Source organism: Enoplosus armatus, chromosome 3, assembly GCF_043641665.1.
Source record: "Enoplosus armatus isolate fEnoArm2 chromosome 3, fEnoArm2.hap1, whole genome shotgun sequence".
Classification (NCBI taxonomy): Eukaryota; Metazoa; Chordata; class Actinopteri; order Centrarchiformes; family Enoplosidae; genus Enoplosus; species Enoplosus armatus.
This window is the reverse complement of record NC_092182.1, coordinates 16422624-16439947: the sequence shown is the minus strand read 5'-3', so window position 1 is coordinate 16439947 and position 17324 is coordinate 16422624. Positions and strand designations below refer to the sequence as shown.

General features: G+C 42.8%; 1 protein-coding gene across 1 annotated transcript in view; it reads left to right on the top strand.

Annotated features, from left to right (window-relative positions):
• Positions 1 to 1797: 1797 nt before the first annotated feature.
• kaznb (kazrin, periplakin interacting protein b) overlaps positions 1798 to 17324 on the top strand; it is a 53579-nt gene continuing 38052 nt past the window's right edge. Inside the window, exon 1 of the mRNA XM_070902777.1 lies at positions 1798 to 1990. Coding sequence (XP_070758878.1) covers positions 1798 to 1990 — 193 coding nt within the window. The remainder of the gene's footprint in view (positions 1991 to 17324) is intronic.

The following is a 17324-nucleotide window of genomic DNA, read 5'->3' as shown; positions in this document are numbered from 1 at the left end:
CGTATAAATCTCTACCATTAGAAAAATATCCTGACACTGTTATATCGCTCAACCATGATATAATATGTACTGTAGGGAGAACAGGAGCTGATAAGTTGAGGTAGGCCTTTTGTGATATTCTCCATAAGGCCACACTAATGCGCCCCTGTCTAATAGTCGTAGACGTGATCTGATCTGTAACGCCGTCACTGCACTGACTTCATCATAAAACTGGGCTCGGTGAACAAACTACCGGTGTAACCAACATGTTGTGTGTCTCATTCAGCCGTCAGCCTCGCACGCTTGCAGTCCCATCTTTGTTTGTCTCTCTCTGCCATTGTGTGAATACCAATGAGCGTTGAGCCGTTATCACCAGAACCTCGGATGACAGCATCTGAGTGATGTATCACTCATCTGCCTCAGTTTCTTGCCAGAGACAGAATGTGTTTTCTTACTTGGGAAATGAAATGTCAAATGCAGATTCAAAGTTGTGATGGCTCAGCAATATCCGGACTTGTTTTAAGTTAAGATGAACGGTCTACCCCCCACCATCCCACCCCCCTGTCTAACCCTTTTGTGTATGATGGAATTTTACAGCTGTACAGATAAGAATTGATGGTGGTGGTGTTTGTTTGCTGGGCCCACGGATAAGCTGAAATATAATCCTTCCAACTGTTTTTGATCAAAGAAGTAAAGCTCCACCATGTTCTCGCCACAGCTCGATTGTAATTCTCTGGGCCTCTCCTCTTTGTGTTTAGCCCATTAGAGGGCTGTGGCTCTGTCCTCTGCTAAGTTTGCACTCGGAGTTGAAATGCTGGGCGCCTTGAGCCAGCCCCCTTCCCCTTCCACCAATGTGGGGGTGAGCTTTCCCAAGACAAAGAGATGAATATATAATGGAATGAAAAAAAGAGGGGGTGGGAGAGACAAAAAGACAGCGGGTGTGTGAGTGAGAGGCAAAAAGGGAACGTGGGAGCAGGAGGGAAAAGATATAGAGGGCTTGACAAGTGCTTATCAAAGGGTTCAATACTGCTGCCAAAGCTCTTAGTTCAGGGACACGGACAGAGGAAGAAGTAAAGAGAAACAATCTGTGCTTTTCCTCTATTACAGACCCGATTGCTAACTCATTACAGACTCCATAGGGTGTGGGATACACAACACGCTCTGTAGTTAGAGAGAGTTGCTGGAGAGCAGCTCAGTCCAACTGCGTCCCCCCCCCTTCTCCCCTGGTCCTCCAGCACATGGTACAATCCATTTAAAAGGCTGCATGTCATCTCAGTGTGTGCTGGGTCCTCTCTGAGAGCAGCTGCTCACAGCACATTCTCCTCGGCGGGAGCACTCACTTTCCCCTCCGCCTGCTGAGCGGCATCTCTTCTGCTCCTCTGTCTTTTCTCTCTCTCTCTCTCTGTTCTCTTTGCGCTCTGTCTTCCTCTCTCTTTCTCCCGCGCTCACTCTCTTTCTCCTTTGCCCTGCACACTCTCTCTCTCTCTCTCTCTCTCTCACACACACACACACACACACACACACACACATGCTTTCTCTGACTGTGTAGTGCTCGGCCACACAGACGTTATTCTTTATGCAGTAACAGGTAGACATCATCTCTGCGCTGCTCAGCGGAGAACAGAAGAGGAACCGGCGTTTTTTTTTTTTTTTTATATGTGCCAAGTAAACTGTGAGAGAAGAAGCACAGGTGGAGGAGGAGGACACAAGGGGGATAAAAGGAGGAAGAGGAAAGGGTCTTAGCTTCACCTCCTCTAATGCTCCACTTGACATCATGCTGCTCTGTGTGGATTTGGTCTTCAGGGGAAAATCCTTAAAATGATGGAAGACAACAAACAGCTGGCACACAGGATTGATGGGGCCATCCAGTCCGCCAGTCAGGAAGTGACCAACCTCCGCTCCGAGCTCTCAGCCACCAGCCGCAGACTGGCAGAGCTGGGTGCCAGCAGCCCCCCTGCCTTGGAGAACCACCACCGGCACAATCACCACGATGACAGCCTCCACTACCGGGGTGAGTGTCAAAGCATGTGCGTGTATGTGAATGTGTGCACACTCAACACCAAATCCCCTGCCTCCCTGTGTGCAAGTGTGGGAACATGAACATGTGTGAGTGTTTTGAAATCAACAGTGGGAAGTATTCGGGGAATGTGCAGCCGGGTGACTAATATGATTCCAGCGTTCCTCAACTGACTTATTTTTCCCTAAACTCCACACACCAGAGTGACTGTGGAAAAGGCAGCAGAGTGAAAAGAAAGAGAACAAGAGACAGACTGAGTGTTGTTATTAGACGGGAGGGGTTGGGGTTAGAGAGCGTGGGCCAGAGCCGGTCCGGGTTTGGTTTCCCAGGCAGCAGCTGGGCTCCTCTGGGGCTGCACTCCCTCCAGCTCTGGCTCCTTCTCTGCTCTCTCCCAGAGTCTGGCAACGAGTCTCAAACTGAGCTTTAGGCCCAGGAACTGTAGGCCAACATCTCTGACAGGGGCTGGCGACACCATGGCACGGTTTTCCCTGTTAAAAGGGTTTTTTTTGTGGACATTTTTCCTCATTCAAATCGAGGGTCTAAGGACAGAGAGTGTTGTATGCTGTACAGATTGTAAAACTGTGATTTGTGATATTGGGCTATATAAATAAAACTGACTTTACTTGACTTGACATGGCACCGCCGTGGCTGGGAAAGAGATGTGATGAATGAGGAATGAGCTTTAAAATTATGTTTTCATGCTACTCATTCTGGCATTATTAGCTCAAAATGTTCTGGCTTCATGTCATGAAATCACATGCTTTCTAATATCACTTTTGTGTAAGTAATAACCTAAAGACTGTGAATAATAAATGCTGTTTTATATTTAGTTACTTGCTTGCAATTTTTTAATCTTTATAGCTATTTTACGTTTGCTTCAGCTCGTGTAAGATGATGGCCTGTGTCTAATTAAACTCCTTACAGATTCTGGTAAGCTACTTTTATGTAGCTGACATCTTGGATTCATTAATGATGAATTTCATTTTGTAAATGATTGGAACAACAGCATGTAGGGGGAAGTCTCTGTGATCTTGTTTGCCTGTTGCCCTGATGTGTGAACTGAACTGCAAACACCAATGTTCATGATCAAATCAATTTATTGAGAAACTAATTAGCGTTGGCAAACTTAAGGCTTGCAACAGAATAAAGGACGACATGGCGGATTAATCTTTTCATTGCCTGCATGGACACAAAGTTTGTCTTGCTGAAATAGTGAAAAAAAAGACCTTGTGTTTTGGCCCCAGGGTGTCTGTATTCTGGATTTGACTTGGATGCGTTTAGAAGCCTGAGGGTTATTGAGATCTTACTCTACCAAGCAGCTTGCTGTCAGTGTCCATTAAATAGCTCCCTGTGTTGGGCATATGTAGTCCAGCAGCAGGTAATTCTTCATCGGCTGCTGGCCTTAAAGGTGAAGGGCTGATCTCTGTGAAATCTGTGGTTTTAGAGCGCTGATGTACTTGTTTTTAACTTTGCCTTGGCATGTGAATCATGGCTACCACACGTATCCTGCCTTGGTTGTGCACATTCTCAGGAATTAATGCATTGCGTCCCCAAGATGCAATTAAAGGGGCATTCACACATGATGACCAGTTGTATAAGAAAATAACACTATAATCATGTCATGTTAGATATACATTTTGCTACCAAATTCCATTATGGGAAATGTAGGATACAATGATTTTTGGAGTGTAATCCATACATGCGCTGTTGTTCATACATACATTATTTTTTAATTATGTCTTAAGTCCACCAACTTTATGGAAGTGAAAGTGCTGCTTTAAGCACATGAACAGTGGGGGCAGTTAATCAGTATGTGATGTGAGGTCAGCAGAACACAAACAAATCACAACAACATTATTAGAGAGACACAGAGATTGTTGCTGCTTCTGCTTTTTCTCCTGTGGCTTCATTAATATTAAAGTAAACTCTGAGTGTTTAGTTATGTTTGTATCGTCCAACTTGGAAGTTCTAGAGGAAGATATGCAAGTATTGACCGGGGTTGAGTTGGCCCTCATCTGCTGCCTAGTGGATGTACTTTTTTAATCCTCCGGGTACACACAAAGTTCACAGACAGGGTAGCTTGCATCACAGTTACTTGTCTACACATGTACGCTGTTAGAAAGTAAGTATATCACAAGATTTAAGCTACAGTTGGAGGGTAACTTTTTCTACCTGAACAGGTACGGTACGATGATGTGTCAGGTTCTCCACTCTTTCGTTCAGAACGAAAACAGCCAAGCTTTCAAAAATGCAAAGGTTGTTGGGGGGCGTGCTGTTTTAGATACCTGTGAGACAATAAAATATGATCAAGGAGTCAATGTGTTTGAATGTGCCCTAACACTGAACAGTGGTTTATAATATTATGAGGAGGGATTTTACAATTCAGGAAGGTTGTCATGTTGTATCATTTAATCTTTCGGTGAAGGTCGAAAGGTTAACAGTAGAAATATGCCACCATTCAAATGTTTCTCCCCCCACAGGGCTGGTTTAAAAACAGCCTTAGTGTTTAGTCTTTAGGGTTGGAATAACTGAGTGAGTTATCTGTCCATCCTGCTTGGTCTCTGTCTCTGTTTCGTTCCAGCAGTGTGAACAGGCAGCCTGACATTCCCACATTCCTGAATGTCAGGGCAGTGATGTCATGCTTCCTGTTCCCAGAGGCCAGGCCAGCAGTCAGGTGACTGATCAAACCAAACACAGCCCTCCTTTTCCCTCAAACTGACAAACTAACACAGCAGAGCCCTCACCCTGACTGCATAAAGAGGGATGAGCCCAAGAAACCGCTTAGCTTAAGGATGTTTTTTTTAAGATTTTAAGTTTAAGACGATTCGTCTGAGAGATCTCTCGGGTTAGGCAGTTTGCTGTGTGATGAGCCAGCGTCAGCGGCCAGTGGCTTAGGGAGATTAAATGTTCTTTAGGTGTGTATCCCTCTGAAGGCCGGACTGTTTGTTAGTCCATTTGTTGGCTCTGCCCTGTGCAGGATCAAAGCAGTCGTACAGACAAGGTTTTTTAATATGCATGAACTGACTTCCTGTAAATATATTATACTGTGCCAAAATGTCAGAATTTTTGCTGTTTCCCTCTGGAGCTTCAATAACATCCCTGACAGATGTCCAATGAGGCTATAAACACAGCACTTCAGCCTGCTGTTCCTGTTGGCCTTTTACTAAACTAATTGCAAGGAGCAAGAGATTAAATCCCCTAAAACTTTCAGTCTCTACATCCTGTGTCAGGATTTTGTTTTCTGCATCAGTACATTTTGTGTAATTTCTCTAAGCATATCTCTGTTTACAAGAGATTGTTCTGTATGTCTTATCTTTGTTTTAGAGTACAGAAGAGTCAATGGAAAGGCCTTTGCCAGACTGTTACAAACGACCTGCCTTCTTTTATTCAAGCTATTGACAGTAATGTATTCATTGCCGGGGTGATGACACCCCTTTATTGTTGGCCCTTCCTCTTAATCCATCACATTGATGTCAAGGCCTTGTTTAACATTCTTAAACGACGCTGATGTTTCAACACCAATCGACTGCTTTGCTGCCATAACTAAAGTCCATTTGACTTGTGAGGGGGAAAAAAACACATATCCAGTTTGCACTCAATTTGTCTCAGGCAACAGAGGCTGTATAAAAATATTTTGTCCCCTAAAATCAATATGAGCAAACCTTATGGGATATTACATTATTTATACTGTTACAGTAGATCAGTGCCCTGCAGTCGGTCTGTGAGAAAGTGCTCATCACGGACTCAAGGGAGTCTGCCAATACTAATCCATAAACCTTTCTAAAACACAACCATAAGGCAGCTGTCGGTGACTCATACAGCATGGGGAGTACGGGTGACACAGTGAACAATGTGCTGAACACAAAGGGAGAAAGCAGTGTATGTATGTATGGATTTACCAATTTCCAGTAGTCCCAGAGCATTGCGGTGGTTCACGGTGAAGGCAAAATTAAGTGTCTCAAGGTTAGATTCAAGTGAGAGGAGCCATTTCGGACGTTCAGGATTAAGAGTTATGTAAAAGTAATTTATGCCGTAGACAATGTTCGGTGACTTGCAGTTGGAGCACTTCCAGGGCGTGGATGGGGATGAAATTCTCCAGGCTGAACAAAAGATGAGCGGCATGGTGGTGCAGTGGTGGTGCCCCCCCTCCCACCCCACATTTCGAAGTGTACTTGGGCAAGACACTGAACCCCAAGTTGCTCCCGATGGAGGCCAGCACCTTGGATGGCAGGTGTCCGTTGCCATCAGTGTGTGAATGGGTGAATGAGACCAATCTGTTAAGCGCTGTGGGAACCATTAGGGCTGAAAAGTGCTATATAAGTGAAGTCCATTTAACTGTGTTTTAAAATGTCTGGTTCATTTATAGAGAGCTAAAGAGGTGAACTACAACTCCCAAGGAGAATTTTGGTGAGCCAATTCAGAGCTTCACACAGTGCTGCCAGAACATTGACTGGAAGATTATGCTTTGAAGAAACCTGATGAAACATTCAGCAGTTTAAATCATTCACTTTCAGATTTGGGGTCAATTTTTCTGGATGAATTTGGCAACTGTAGCTCCGTGTTTAGTTCCCAATTGCACTGACAAACAGTTCTGAGTTTGCTGCAGCTCTGATTCTTACCTGTAAATGGCTTCTTCTCCATAGTGACAGTGACAGGCTCATTATTAACAATTATTACAACAATTATTTTTTTGTAGTATACTAGGATACTGTATTCAGGGATAGAGGAAGATTACACAGCTGAAATCTTTAAAGACATCCTCCAAACTGTACAGTGTGCTGTAAAATAGTGTTGATTAAGTATTCTCCTGAAAGACCCAGTGATTATCTTTTCTCCGTAGAGGAGAAGCTGCACTGGCTCTAATGCTCTCTGCTGGAGAGTAATTGTGGGGAAGAATCCTCTTCCCATCTGGCCTGAGTTTGTCAGAGGCCCCGGGTCTCTCATTACTTCATCGTGCACACGAGCAGGGCTGGGAACAGAGCGCCAAACTACATGGGCAAAATCCCACCCACTCCAGCTCTTTCTATTTCTCTCTCTGTAACGCTCTCCAGGGACCACCCGCCTTCCTGTTTCGCTGTCCACATGCAGAGAAAGTATGCAATGTGCTCTAACCTTCCCCCTGTATCCATCACCACTCGAATAACCCCCCCCTCCCCTCATATTCCCTGCCTGGCCTCCCTCTGCCACGCCCTGTCTGTGGTCAATGCAGCGTGAGAGGCAACTGTGTCCAAACAATAGGCAGAGAGAGGCAGCCCCTCACTCCCCTAACATTTCTCCCTCTCTCTTTTCCTCTTCCTTACTAGACTTCCTCCAGTAAAATAACTAATCATGGCATAGGGTCCAACCAGATGAAAATACCGGCGCCGGGGGTGGGGGGGTGTGGGGGGGGAGGATTTGCTCTTACATTTGGAGACGTTGCAGACTACAGTGATGTTTCCAAAGAGAGAGGCAGTGATCTAAAAGTTCCTCATCATCCTTTTGAATGATGGTAAACTAATGGTCGACAGTGCTCACCTTCAGGTTAGGAATTTATGACATTTTTATTGCAGAACTTTCTTGGAACGCAGCTGAGAATTAAATGTAGATTAATACAGAACATTTTATCATTTTATTGAGTGTATAGCTAGATTAATAAGTCAGGGAAGGCTGAAAGAAATATGACAACACAAGCAGATCAAAACAAACAAACCACAGATGCATACAGCATAAGGAGCAAACAAACGTTGCTAAATGGCTTGTAACCTTAAGTAATTTGACCCATCTTTATTGCAGTGTTTGCAATTTATTTAATTCACAGCGAAGGTCCTTTTTCAGTGTTTAATTTGTTTTGTCTTTCGTATTTTTTCAGTTTTTGATTAGCGTAGTATCTGCACTTAATAGCTGAACAGACCTTAGAAGTACTTACTGGCACATTGGCAGCCTTTTTTCTACAGTGGTTGGTAACGGCCTTAAATAAATAATGACTGTGTGGTTATTTGTTTTGCTTTGTAATGGAATGCAAGCCCCAGTAATGAACTGACAGAGCCGCGGATGCTGTCAGTGGGAGCAGAAACCCTGTGGACTTTGACTTGTGAAAGAGTTTCCACTCCTGAGTTTGGCCGCCTAGACTGCAGGGAGGACAGCTGGGCGGCACATATCCACTTTCATGTCCTTACAGGGGCAGAGGAAGCTGGCCTGTATTGTTTCGATCACTCTGAAGTCTTTCCAAGTTTGTGGTTCACCAGGAGGACATTGTGGCGTGCTACTGATTTCGTGTTGCAGTATTCGTTAAGGGTCAGAGTTGACAGATGATGGCTGACCCCTGTGTGTCTTAGGTCTATTAGCAGAGGTGACAGAAGTGCTGCCCTGGACGCCAGCTGGTGATGGCATTCCTTTGGTTCGGGTGGCAGATGGCCACAGTGCCAACGCAATGCGGCCCCTGATGCAAACTGCCACCTAAGAGAGAATGAGCCTGCAAAAAGGCAGGCAGGCCGGCACATGGGCAGAAAGGCAGTGGAGCAGAACCTGCAAGAAAGATGCCAACTCAAAGACAGGATACATCTCAAACAGACATTCCTCTGCACTTAAATTTTCCAGGCGAGCTGTATCTGAATGAAACTTCACAGACCAAGTCAGTAAGAGCCAAATCAAGGAGAACTGAGGAGTACTTTAACCGTCACACTAAGCATTGAATTGCTTTCCGGTATGACACTCTGCCTCTGAGATGACATTATTCCTATCAGTCAGACCAATATGTCTCCGTATGCTAATTAGACTCATGAAATTCAAAGTGCTCGTTTTAACTATTTCCTTCCCACTGGCTGGCAGTGGTCTTTGTTTCCCAGATGATTTTTGATGAAGATGCCGTTTAATATGGATTTCCTATGTCTAGGTCATGGCTCGGGTTAAGAGCACATTATGAGACTGGCTTTTATTGGCTGGGGAGTAGAGAGAGGAATTGACTAATGAGGATATTCCTCACTGTTATTGCTCCCTCTTATAGTCCTTTTCTCCCCCATTTCCTTCACACTGGCCCCTCATCATAACTTTGCATGCAGCAAAGCACTCAATTGTTTTTTTCATCAGAAACGGAAATGGACTGTAGGAAATAAGACCATAAGAACTCTGCATATCTCCTGTGGGTATCGTGTATTAATCACCACCATATGTCAGAGGAGAGAATTTATGTTGTGGATTGGGTGAAATATTGCTTCCTGGTTGTGTTTTATGGACCTACTGGATATTTCATCTGCATCATATGCATCTGGAGAGGATCAGACTGTAGGTCCAGGATTGGGAAACATGCAACAAGCAGCTCTCGTAAGGAGGATTTCCTTGACTGGCTAAGGCAGTACAATGCACAGTAAGCTGGGAGGGAGTTATGTTCTGTATGTATGTTAGGTCTGACGATAGTACAGTGTGCATCAGACACCTCATGTGATGGAGGATATATGTCTCCATTAATGACACACACTGGACTCATAAGTGAAAAAGATTCACTGTACGTCTGCATCAAGACAAAAAAAGCTTTGATGGAGTCTTTAGTATAATTCTCCCAAGTGGGGTGTTTCAAGGCCACTGCCTGGGTGTTGTGGTGCCCGCTTCGCAACAGGAGGCGGAGATAATGATCAGACTTTTAAGAACCCATCTCCCCCATGCCTCCACTCTACACATCTAACCCTTCGTTTTCACCTTAAATCATTCAAATCCCTGTTGAGTCCAAACTTCAAACAATTACAACTCTCAGAAAGAGAGGAAGAGACAGACAGCAAGGGAGAGGAAGCCCGGTTGTCTTCACAACAGTCTCAGCTCATCCTATTAAAATGCCTCATTGCTTTAGCAGCGAAGACTTTTTATTGCTGCTGGTACATATTGTTGCCTTGGCTGCAGTTTAAATCCATTCCCAGAAGAGAATGGACTAGGCATGGAGGAAAATGAGTTTTGAGGAAGTGCAGAACACCCCACCCCCACCCCCACCCCCTGGATCCAGAGGACGCAAGGCGTAACATTCCAGTAGAGCAGAGGATAAACAGAACACTTTGCTTCTTCGCTGCTACGAATCATCTGGTTCACGCAGGCCTCTCACAAGATTGATGGGCTGAAGACATACTGAACATGGGGACAAAAGTGTGCACTTTTAAACACCCACACGATCCATAAATGGCAAATCATTTTCCTTGCACTCTGATGTCATGGTTCCGCACATCATTAAAGTATTGTATCAATTATTTAACTCGATGTACAGGTCAAACTATCACATAACTCCTCTGCAGACAACAATTTATAATTTAGACCAAACATAGCACCTACATATACAGTATATTAAGTCAAGATGGTACCTCATCTGCCTGGTCATCACACAAAGCTCTGTCAGAATTATAGCTGAATTAGGCAATTCATTGATGAGTGACTAAAAATCTATGAGCAACAATTTTGATAACTTGTTTTAACTGTTAACAGATTAATTGATAATGAAAATGATCATGCAGCATGAGTGGAATTACATAAAGATGTATTTTAATAATCAAATACATGGTTCGTCAACCAAAATGCAAAATATTCGCTAGTTTGCAGCCTCTTCAATGTGAGAATTTTCTGCTTTCTTTTACTGTTTTGTCTCCATGTAAATTGAATAGATCATACTAAACAAACAATTTGAGGATGTCATTTTGGGCTTTGGGAAATTGTGATAGACATATTTCACTACTTTTAGACATTTTGTTGAGTAAACTATTACAGATTGCAACAACAAAACTAGATTAATCGATAATAAAAGCAATCATTTGCCAGAATATATGTCTGCATGGTCGTCGTGATTGACCCTCCATGCTTCTCTCCACATATCTTCAGTACATCTCCACACTGCTTCTCCCAGACAACGACAGATGGCTCTCACTGCAACACACCTCACTGTTTACTTTCTAGTGGCATTCCACTGAGCGCCGCTGCTGAGGTTATTTCCAATTACTCTAAAATGAATCAATTCAGTGTTTGAATTCATCATTAGGGAGAACATGGACTTCACAAATGAGATTACGTACTCTTGACAAAGCACGCCATTGAAAGGATGTGACTAAACTTGATTAGGTTCTGTCTCTCTCTGGATTAAAGCTAGGTGTTGTGAACCCATTATCAACCAAAACCAGTAACATGACCAGACATTATTATTATTTTTCATGTTCTGTTTTAGGTAAAAAAAAAACCCTAACCAGTTATTACAAATCGGCACAACATTACATTTGAATGTTTCTGTTGACGCATCATCATTATCCTCCCCAGGCCTCCTGAAATGTTGACATGAAGCATGTAAGTGGGCTCTATCCCTGAATTATTTTGGGTCTGCAGCCTGAAGGCATTAGTGTTGAAAGCATGCCTGTCTGTTTTCTCCTGCTGAGGAGGTTTTACACAAATATTTATCAGGTCGCCAATTACTGTACCCTGTGTGCTCAGGCATATATACACACACACACACACACACACACACACACACACACACACACAGAAACACATGGTGGCTCTGTGGACAAGTTTGTGTATATGCATTTGTTTATTGTTTGCAAAAAGCTAAAATTTACCTCAAACCATATGTTCTCCACCAATATCCCAGGAGACATGGCACTGTTTCTCAAAGCTTATGTGTATTGTTAGAAGCATGTTTGTGCCTTCCTATTTTAGAGGAGGCAATTCAAAGAGGCATCTTTATCAACAGGCCTGGTTGCTTACAGCTAGCGGGCAGGCAGATCAATGGCCAGAGAGATTTCTTTCTTTTCCTAAAAAAGCGTCTATTTTCAACCTCAATTTTCCACATAAAAGGATCTGATTACCTACCACATGTTAATCTCCAATATGCACGGATTAATTACTCTCACTGTGCCTTTTTAAAAATAGGATACATCTGCATCCTCAATAAAAACAAACACATCAAAAATAAACCTGCTAATCTATTTCAGCTGATGTAACTATAATTCCAAATTGACAATACATCTATGCACAGGCTACTCAATGAAATGCTATGGGCCATTTGAGCCTGAATTATGCAAATTGCAATGAAAATACGAATGAAACAATCAGCAGTTTCTATTCTATTCAGCATTTCTTTCTAGCTTTACAGTACTTGGTTCCCATTATGACTAATAGGGTAAACCATAATATACAAAGCTGCGTTAATATTCCCAGCAGGCTACTGCGGAGTTAGACTCATCATTTCTGTCCACATTATTTCAGTTTTCATGCATAGCAACAAGACAAATTAATCTGTGTGGCTCCACGCTGCAGTGCTTGGCTTTATTGATTGAATGTATGTCACTCTCAAATTTGATGTTTCATTTAATTTATTATTCAAAAATGCTTGTTTAATGTTTGTCATCAGAGTAACAACAGTATGTCTTTGATGAATCCGAAGTGAAGACGGACTTTACAAATAGCACTTTGTGTGAGACATCATCATTATACTGTATGTTTTGGCCAAGAATGTTTAGTCACCAATGCCAGTTGGCCTCAAACATGGATTGCTATCATTTCTTCCTCACTCACTGTTTTAAATCTCAGGCTGAGATATTTTTTAACACTCACAACATCATATTCTCATTCTTTACATGATGTGTGATATCAAATATCTGGACTGTAAAGTCAACACTTCAAATTTGTGTCCTGTCTAAAACAGATTTATGGAAATTATTCATGTCTGAACACATCTTTTGTACCTTCAAAAGATGGTTTAGTATTGCATGATGCAGAAGAGGTATCTGGACTTGTAGATGTAGGTTGCCCTGAATATGCTGGATCCTACACTACTACACTAATCAAGTTGCATTATGGGCCAGATCCTCCCTGCCTGTTAATATTTAGGCTACCCTTATTGATACGAACGTGTCTCTTTGCCAGGGCCCCTTGGCAGGTTGAGCTCCTATGTCTTTAAAAGTTTGTAACACAGGCCTTCCATAAAAATATTTATAGTCTCCAAGCCCAAGCCGAGATAACCCTAGTGATGTCACCAGGGTTGTTTTCTCAGCCTCCAGAGCCAAAGAGGACACTGTGCAGCTGCTTCCATAGGTGTTCTAGTACTCATTGTGACTGCTTTGACATGTCAAATTGGTGAATTGCCCCTTTAACCGCTATCATCCTTCTACTTTCCCCCTCCTCTGTCGCCTGGTATTATTGCCGCAGCCACTCTCTGGTATTGGCCCTCTCATGGTTAGGATGACAGCTCAGACGACTGGATGTAAGTGATGGAATCTTCCGTTCTGGCCACCGAACAATGAGTTCCATTCAACATGGCCGCCATTACTTCGAGTGGTGTGGTTTTTTTTGGAGGGGGGTTTCAGATTCAGGGGTTTCCCACAGACTCCCCTAATTAACCACGGCAAGAGACTCAGCTACTCTCTCTGTCCAGGAATGTGCTCCCAAACCCCCAAGTATGTCTCTGTTCCATCCCTGCTGCAAAACCCTCCTTATTTCCAAGATATATGCACCAGAGACGCTAATGAGAGCAAAACTAAAGCAGTTTATTTCATGGTATTACACAGTTGTACCTTCAGATTTATCTGCTGTGGAGGGATCGAAGCCACCTGCCATACCTGTGTGTTTTACTGAGTTGAGTTTACCTGTGGGTCTAGTCTCAGGGAGGCACTGGTGCTATGATACATTTTTTCATGGCTTTTCTTTGTCAGCTGAGACAGGCTCTATTATTTTCCCTTTATGAGGTTAATGTGTGCCACAGGGCTGCAGAATGTCCGCTGCTTTGTCAAAGGACTGGTCTGAATGAGAAGAGCTGGGTGTGTGTAATTTACTGTCCACGGCAAAGTCCTGAAGCAAAAGCTAGAAAAGAAGAGGTGAGGAGAGGCAAGGGGGGAGAGATATTGGAGGTTATGAGAAAGGAGGTTCTGAGAGAAGAAAATAGAGGATAGGAGAGGAGGAGTTTCAGATCAAGCTCCATCAATAGACCCTGTATGCTGCTGAATTGATTTTGGTTCAGTCCATAAAGCACACTGCCTCAGCACTGTACTAACAGTGGCATCATTATGGTGTTATTAGTGAGGAGGGGAGGCTTGGCTGAAAGGGGAGGCTGGCAGGGCTGTGGGAGTAATTTACAGGTGTGTTAAACATGACTGCTGTTCTAGAAAGAGAGAAAAGAGGCAAGGTGGTGGTCAGACCAATTGATGGTTAGCCAATTAGCTTAAGAGGGTACCTGAACAGTGTGAGTCTCTTTGTTGTCTCTCATATGTTAATTTTCTTTGCTGCCACATGAGCCCCAATCAGGGAATCATACATGTAGAACTGTACATGTAATTGACTGCATAACCTTTCTGAAAAAACGAATCTTTCACCAAGTACCCAGATAATTTACTTAAGTAAAAGTAACAATATCACACAATGAAAATACTCCATTACAAGTAAAAGTCCCAATTCAAGATTTTATTGAGTAAAAGCACAACAAAACAACAAAAGTATGCACAATGGTCCCTCTAAGTGTTGGATCATTTAAGCATTAACGAATGTTGCAGTTGGCTGAGGTGAAGCAAATTTGAACAGCTTTATATACTTTTGGGTAGTTTAATCTATAACAAGATCATGTCATATGTGAGATCTCAAACTGTTAACTCAAAGAGTGAAGCTGTGAAATAATTACCATGGAGGAAAAAGTATTTCACTGTATAAAGGAAATACTCAAGTAAAGTACAAGTACATCAGTATTGTGCTTAAGTACAGTACTTACAGTGAGTGGAGTGAATTGTACTAGTATTTGTATAAGTTACTTTCCTCCACTGTTCACCAGGTGTGAACGATTCACACAGTTGTCAAAAGCACACCATCACAGTGTAAACATCCTTGTGAAGGAGAAACAAGCAGATAAAAGAGGTGCTATCTGTCACTGTCTCACACCTCATGGTTACAATATGACGTTATTAGTTAAGCAAGATAAATTGAATAAGTTAGAATTGAATTCAATCAAAATAAGCTACAAAAAATAAATCTCGACATCTCCTCCAGCAGGACCAACGGGGCCCTCTACAGGCTCGCTGTTTTGCTGAATGGACTCACTGGCTGCTCCATCTGGGCTCAATTAGAGGTGCTGGTATTCACTGTTGAGCTCAAGTGACCGTTAATTCCTGTTAATCGATGCAACTTTTTTCCTTATTAGTCGCGTTTTGACCTTTCAACAAGTTAACGCAGGAACAGTAGGGATTTAAATGGGCTCTCCTCACACTGTGCTGCCTTTATGAATAAATAAAATGTATGCGAGTACCTGGAGCAGGAGAGCTGTACAGTAATTATTAAGGCTGGTTTCACTTCACAGACCTACAGCAGTATGTAGGTGAGTATGAGACTTCTTCTGAAATGGAAATGATCATAAGGTGCTCTTGTGAAAATGAAACACACTCCTGTTCCCCTTAAGCTGTTGTCGTGGAATAATCTCTCTTTCTCCGCTTTTCCCAGCACCACTGCAGTCATGGGGGGAATTCCAGCCATCTCGGTGCTGAGTCAAAATGTGCTCCGAAAATTACAGCTCATTTCTGAGAGGTTTATGGTTGCACGGTTTGTAGCGTGTTTTGCAAGAGGGAATGTGGGAATTTGAATCGTTCCAGATATGTCATCCATCTGACACGGATAGACTGTTTGTACAGCTTAAGCAAGACCATATACACACACTCCGCCTGGGACATGAGGCCAGCCCTTTGTACCCAAACATCTGAGTGTTTCGTTTTTATTGTTCTGTATGCCAACAGAAAGGGGAAATGTTGAGAAACGAAGCCTTTTGTCAGTGTCTGTGCATTTATGGATGTTTTGATGTCTCTGCGTTGTTTTCATTTGGCGCTGTAGGGCATTTCCGTAATTCTAATCCTCATGAGTTCATGAACATGCTCCTCTTTACTTTCTCTTGTCTATGTGCTTACTATAACCTAAACTGTAACATATGTCCAAACTGATTTATAATCATTCACAGGCACAGATGCTATTCTCTGTAGGCCTGCTGATGGGAGAATATATGTTCTGTGCTGTATTTCCTTCTGTAGCAGAGAAAGAAAGACAAAGATAGAGACAAATAGAGGGAGGAGGGCACTCAGAGCACAACTAAGACAAAAAGAAAGAGAGATGATATGGAACAGACAAGATGATATGAAAGGGTAAAACTCCGAGACTTTCAACAGACCAATGAGCTGCGATGTGAAGAGCAGCAGAGCACTGTGGAAGACAGGTAATGAGTGTGTGGTAATACACCTCCAGATCTTAATTGGTTTGAATGAGCAGGCTGGAGAGGCTCTTCCATCAGGCTGTGGATGAGCAGACTGTCAGGTGACAAGCCATGGAGAGAGAGAACTAATTGCTTCTCTCCTCCAGACATGGCTCCTGTCTTTCCTCATGTAGCTGACAGAAACCTTGGCTACGTGGTTGGCTGTGTGGGTTGCTACAAACCTAAAGCCACATTGTTTAGATCTCCGTCTGCTTGTTTAGAAAATATGCTTCAAATGTTGACTGTTTTTCTTATTTGAACCCATGTCTACATTAACTACAAACATTTATATGTGCTCGCTGCTGAAAATCTACAATTGACACATTCTTGAAATACTGAAAGAAGTTAAAGTTGAAGTGGCAGTTGACATACAATTACTGAACGAAGTTGACATGGCAGTTAACATGGACGTGCTGAAAGAAGTGTCAATTTAAGTGTGAGTGCTGGGTGAAGTAGAAGCAACAAGTCCTCCAAGCGAAACAGCCAAACACGATGTTTGTCCATGTCGTCTAGAACGACATATAGAAGCGTTTGATCGAGTGCTCCTATCAGCAGGACAACTTCATTCCTCTGTGCCTTTCAAAATCACTTATGTGATAACACTATGGTTGAGGTTTGGTTAGGTTTAGGCACAAAAACCATCATAGCTTGGGTCAGTCACGCTTTAAAAACAATGTTGATTGTCAGTTGGAAACAGGGTAATGAACATCCGATTGATGCTGTCGTTCTTGGGAGAATGACAGTCTTGAAGTACAACTTGAAGCGAAAGTGCTGAAAGGAGTTGAAATGTCAGCCCAAGTTTAGATGATAAAGTAAATGACTTTTCAGGTGAAGTGGAAGTCATGAAAGAAATGAGCTAAAGTAAAACAAGCCGTCAGTTGAAGTGTCAGCTGAAGTTGGAGTACATTGTGCGGTAGAAGTTGTGGGCTGAAGATTTGGTTTTTGTTCTTCATAGATGAAGACACTGAAAGGAGTTGAAATGTCAGATCAAAAGAAAGAGATGAATGCAGATGAAATGTCAGTAAACGTTTAAGTGGTGAAAGCAGTTGAGTTGTCATGTTAAAAAAGTTTAAGGAAATTGGAGCGTTTCCAGAAAAGATGTGCCGAAGAATAATA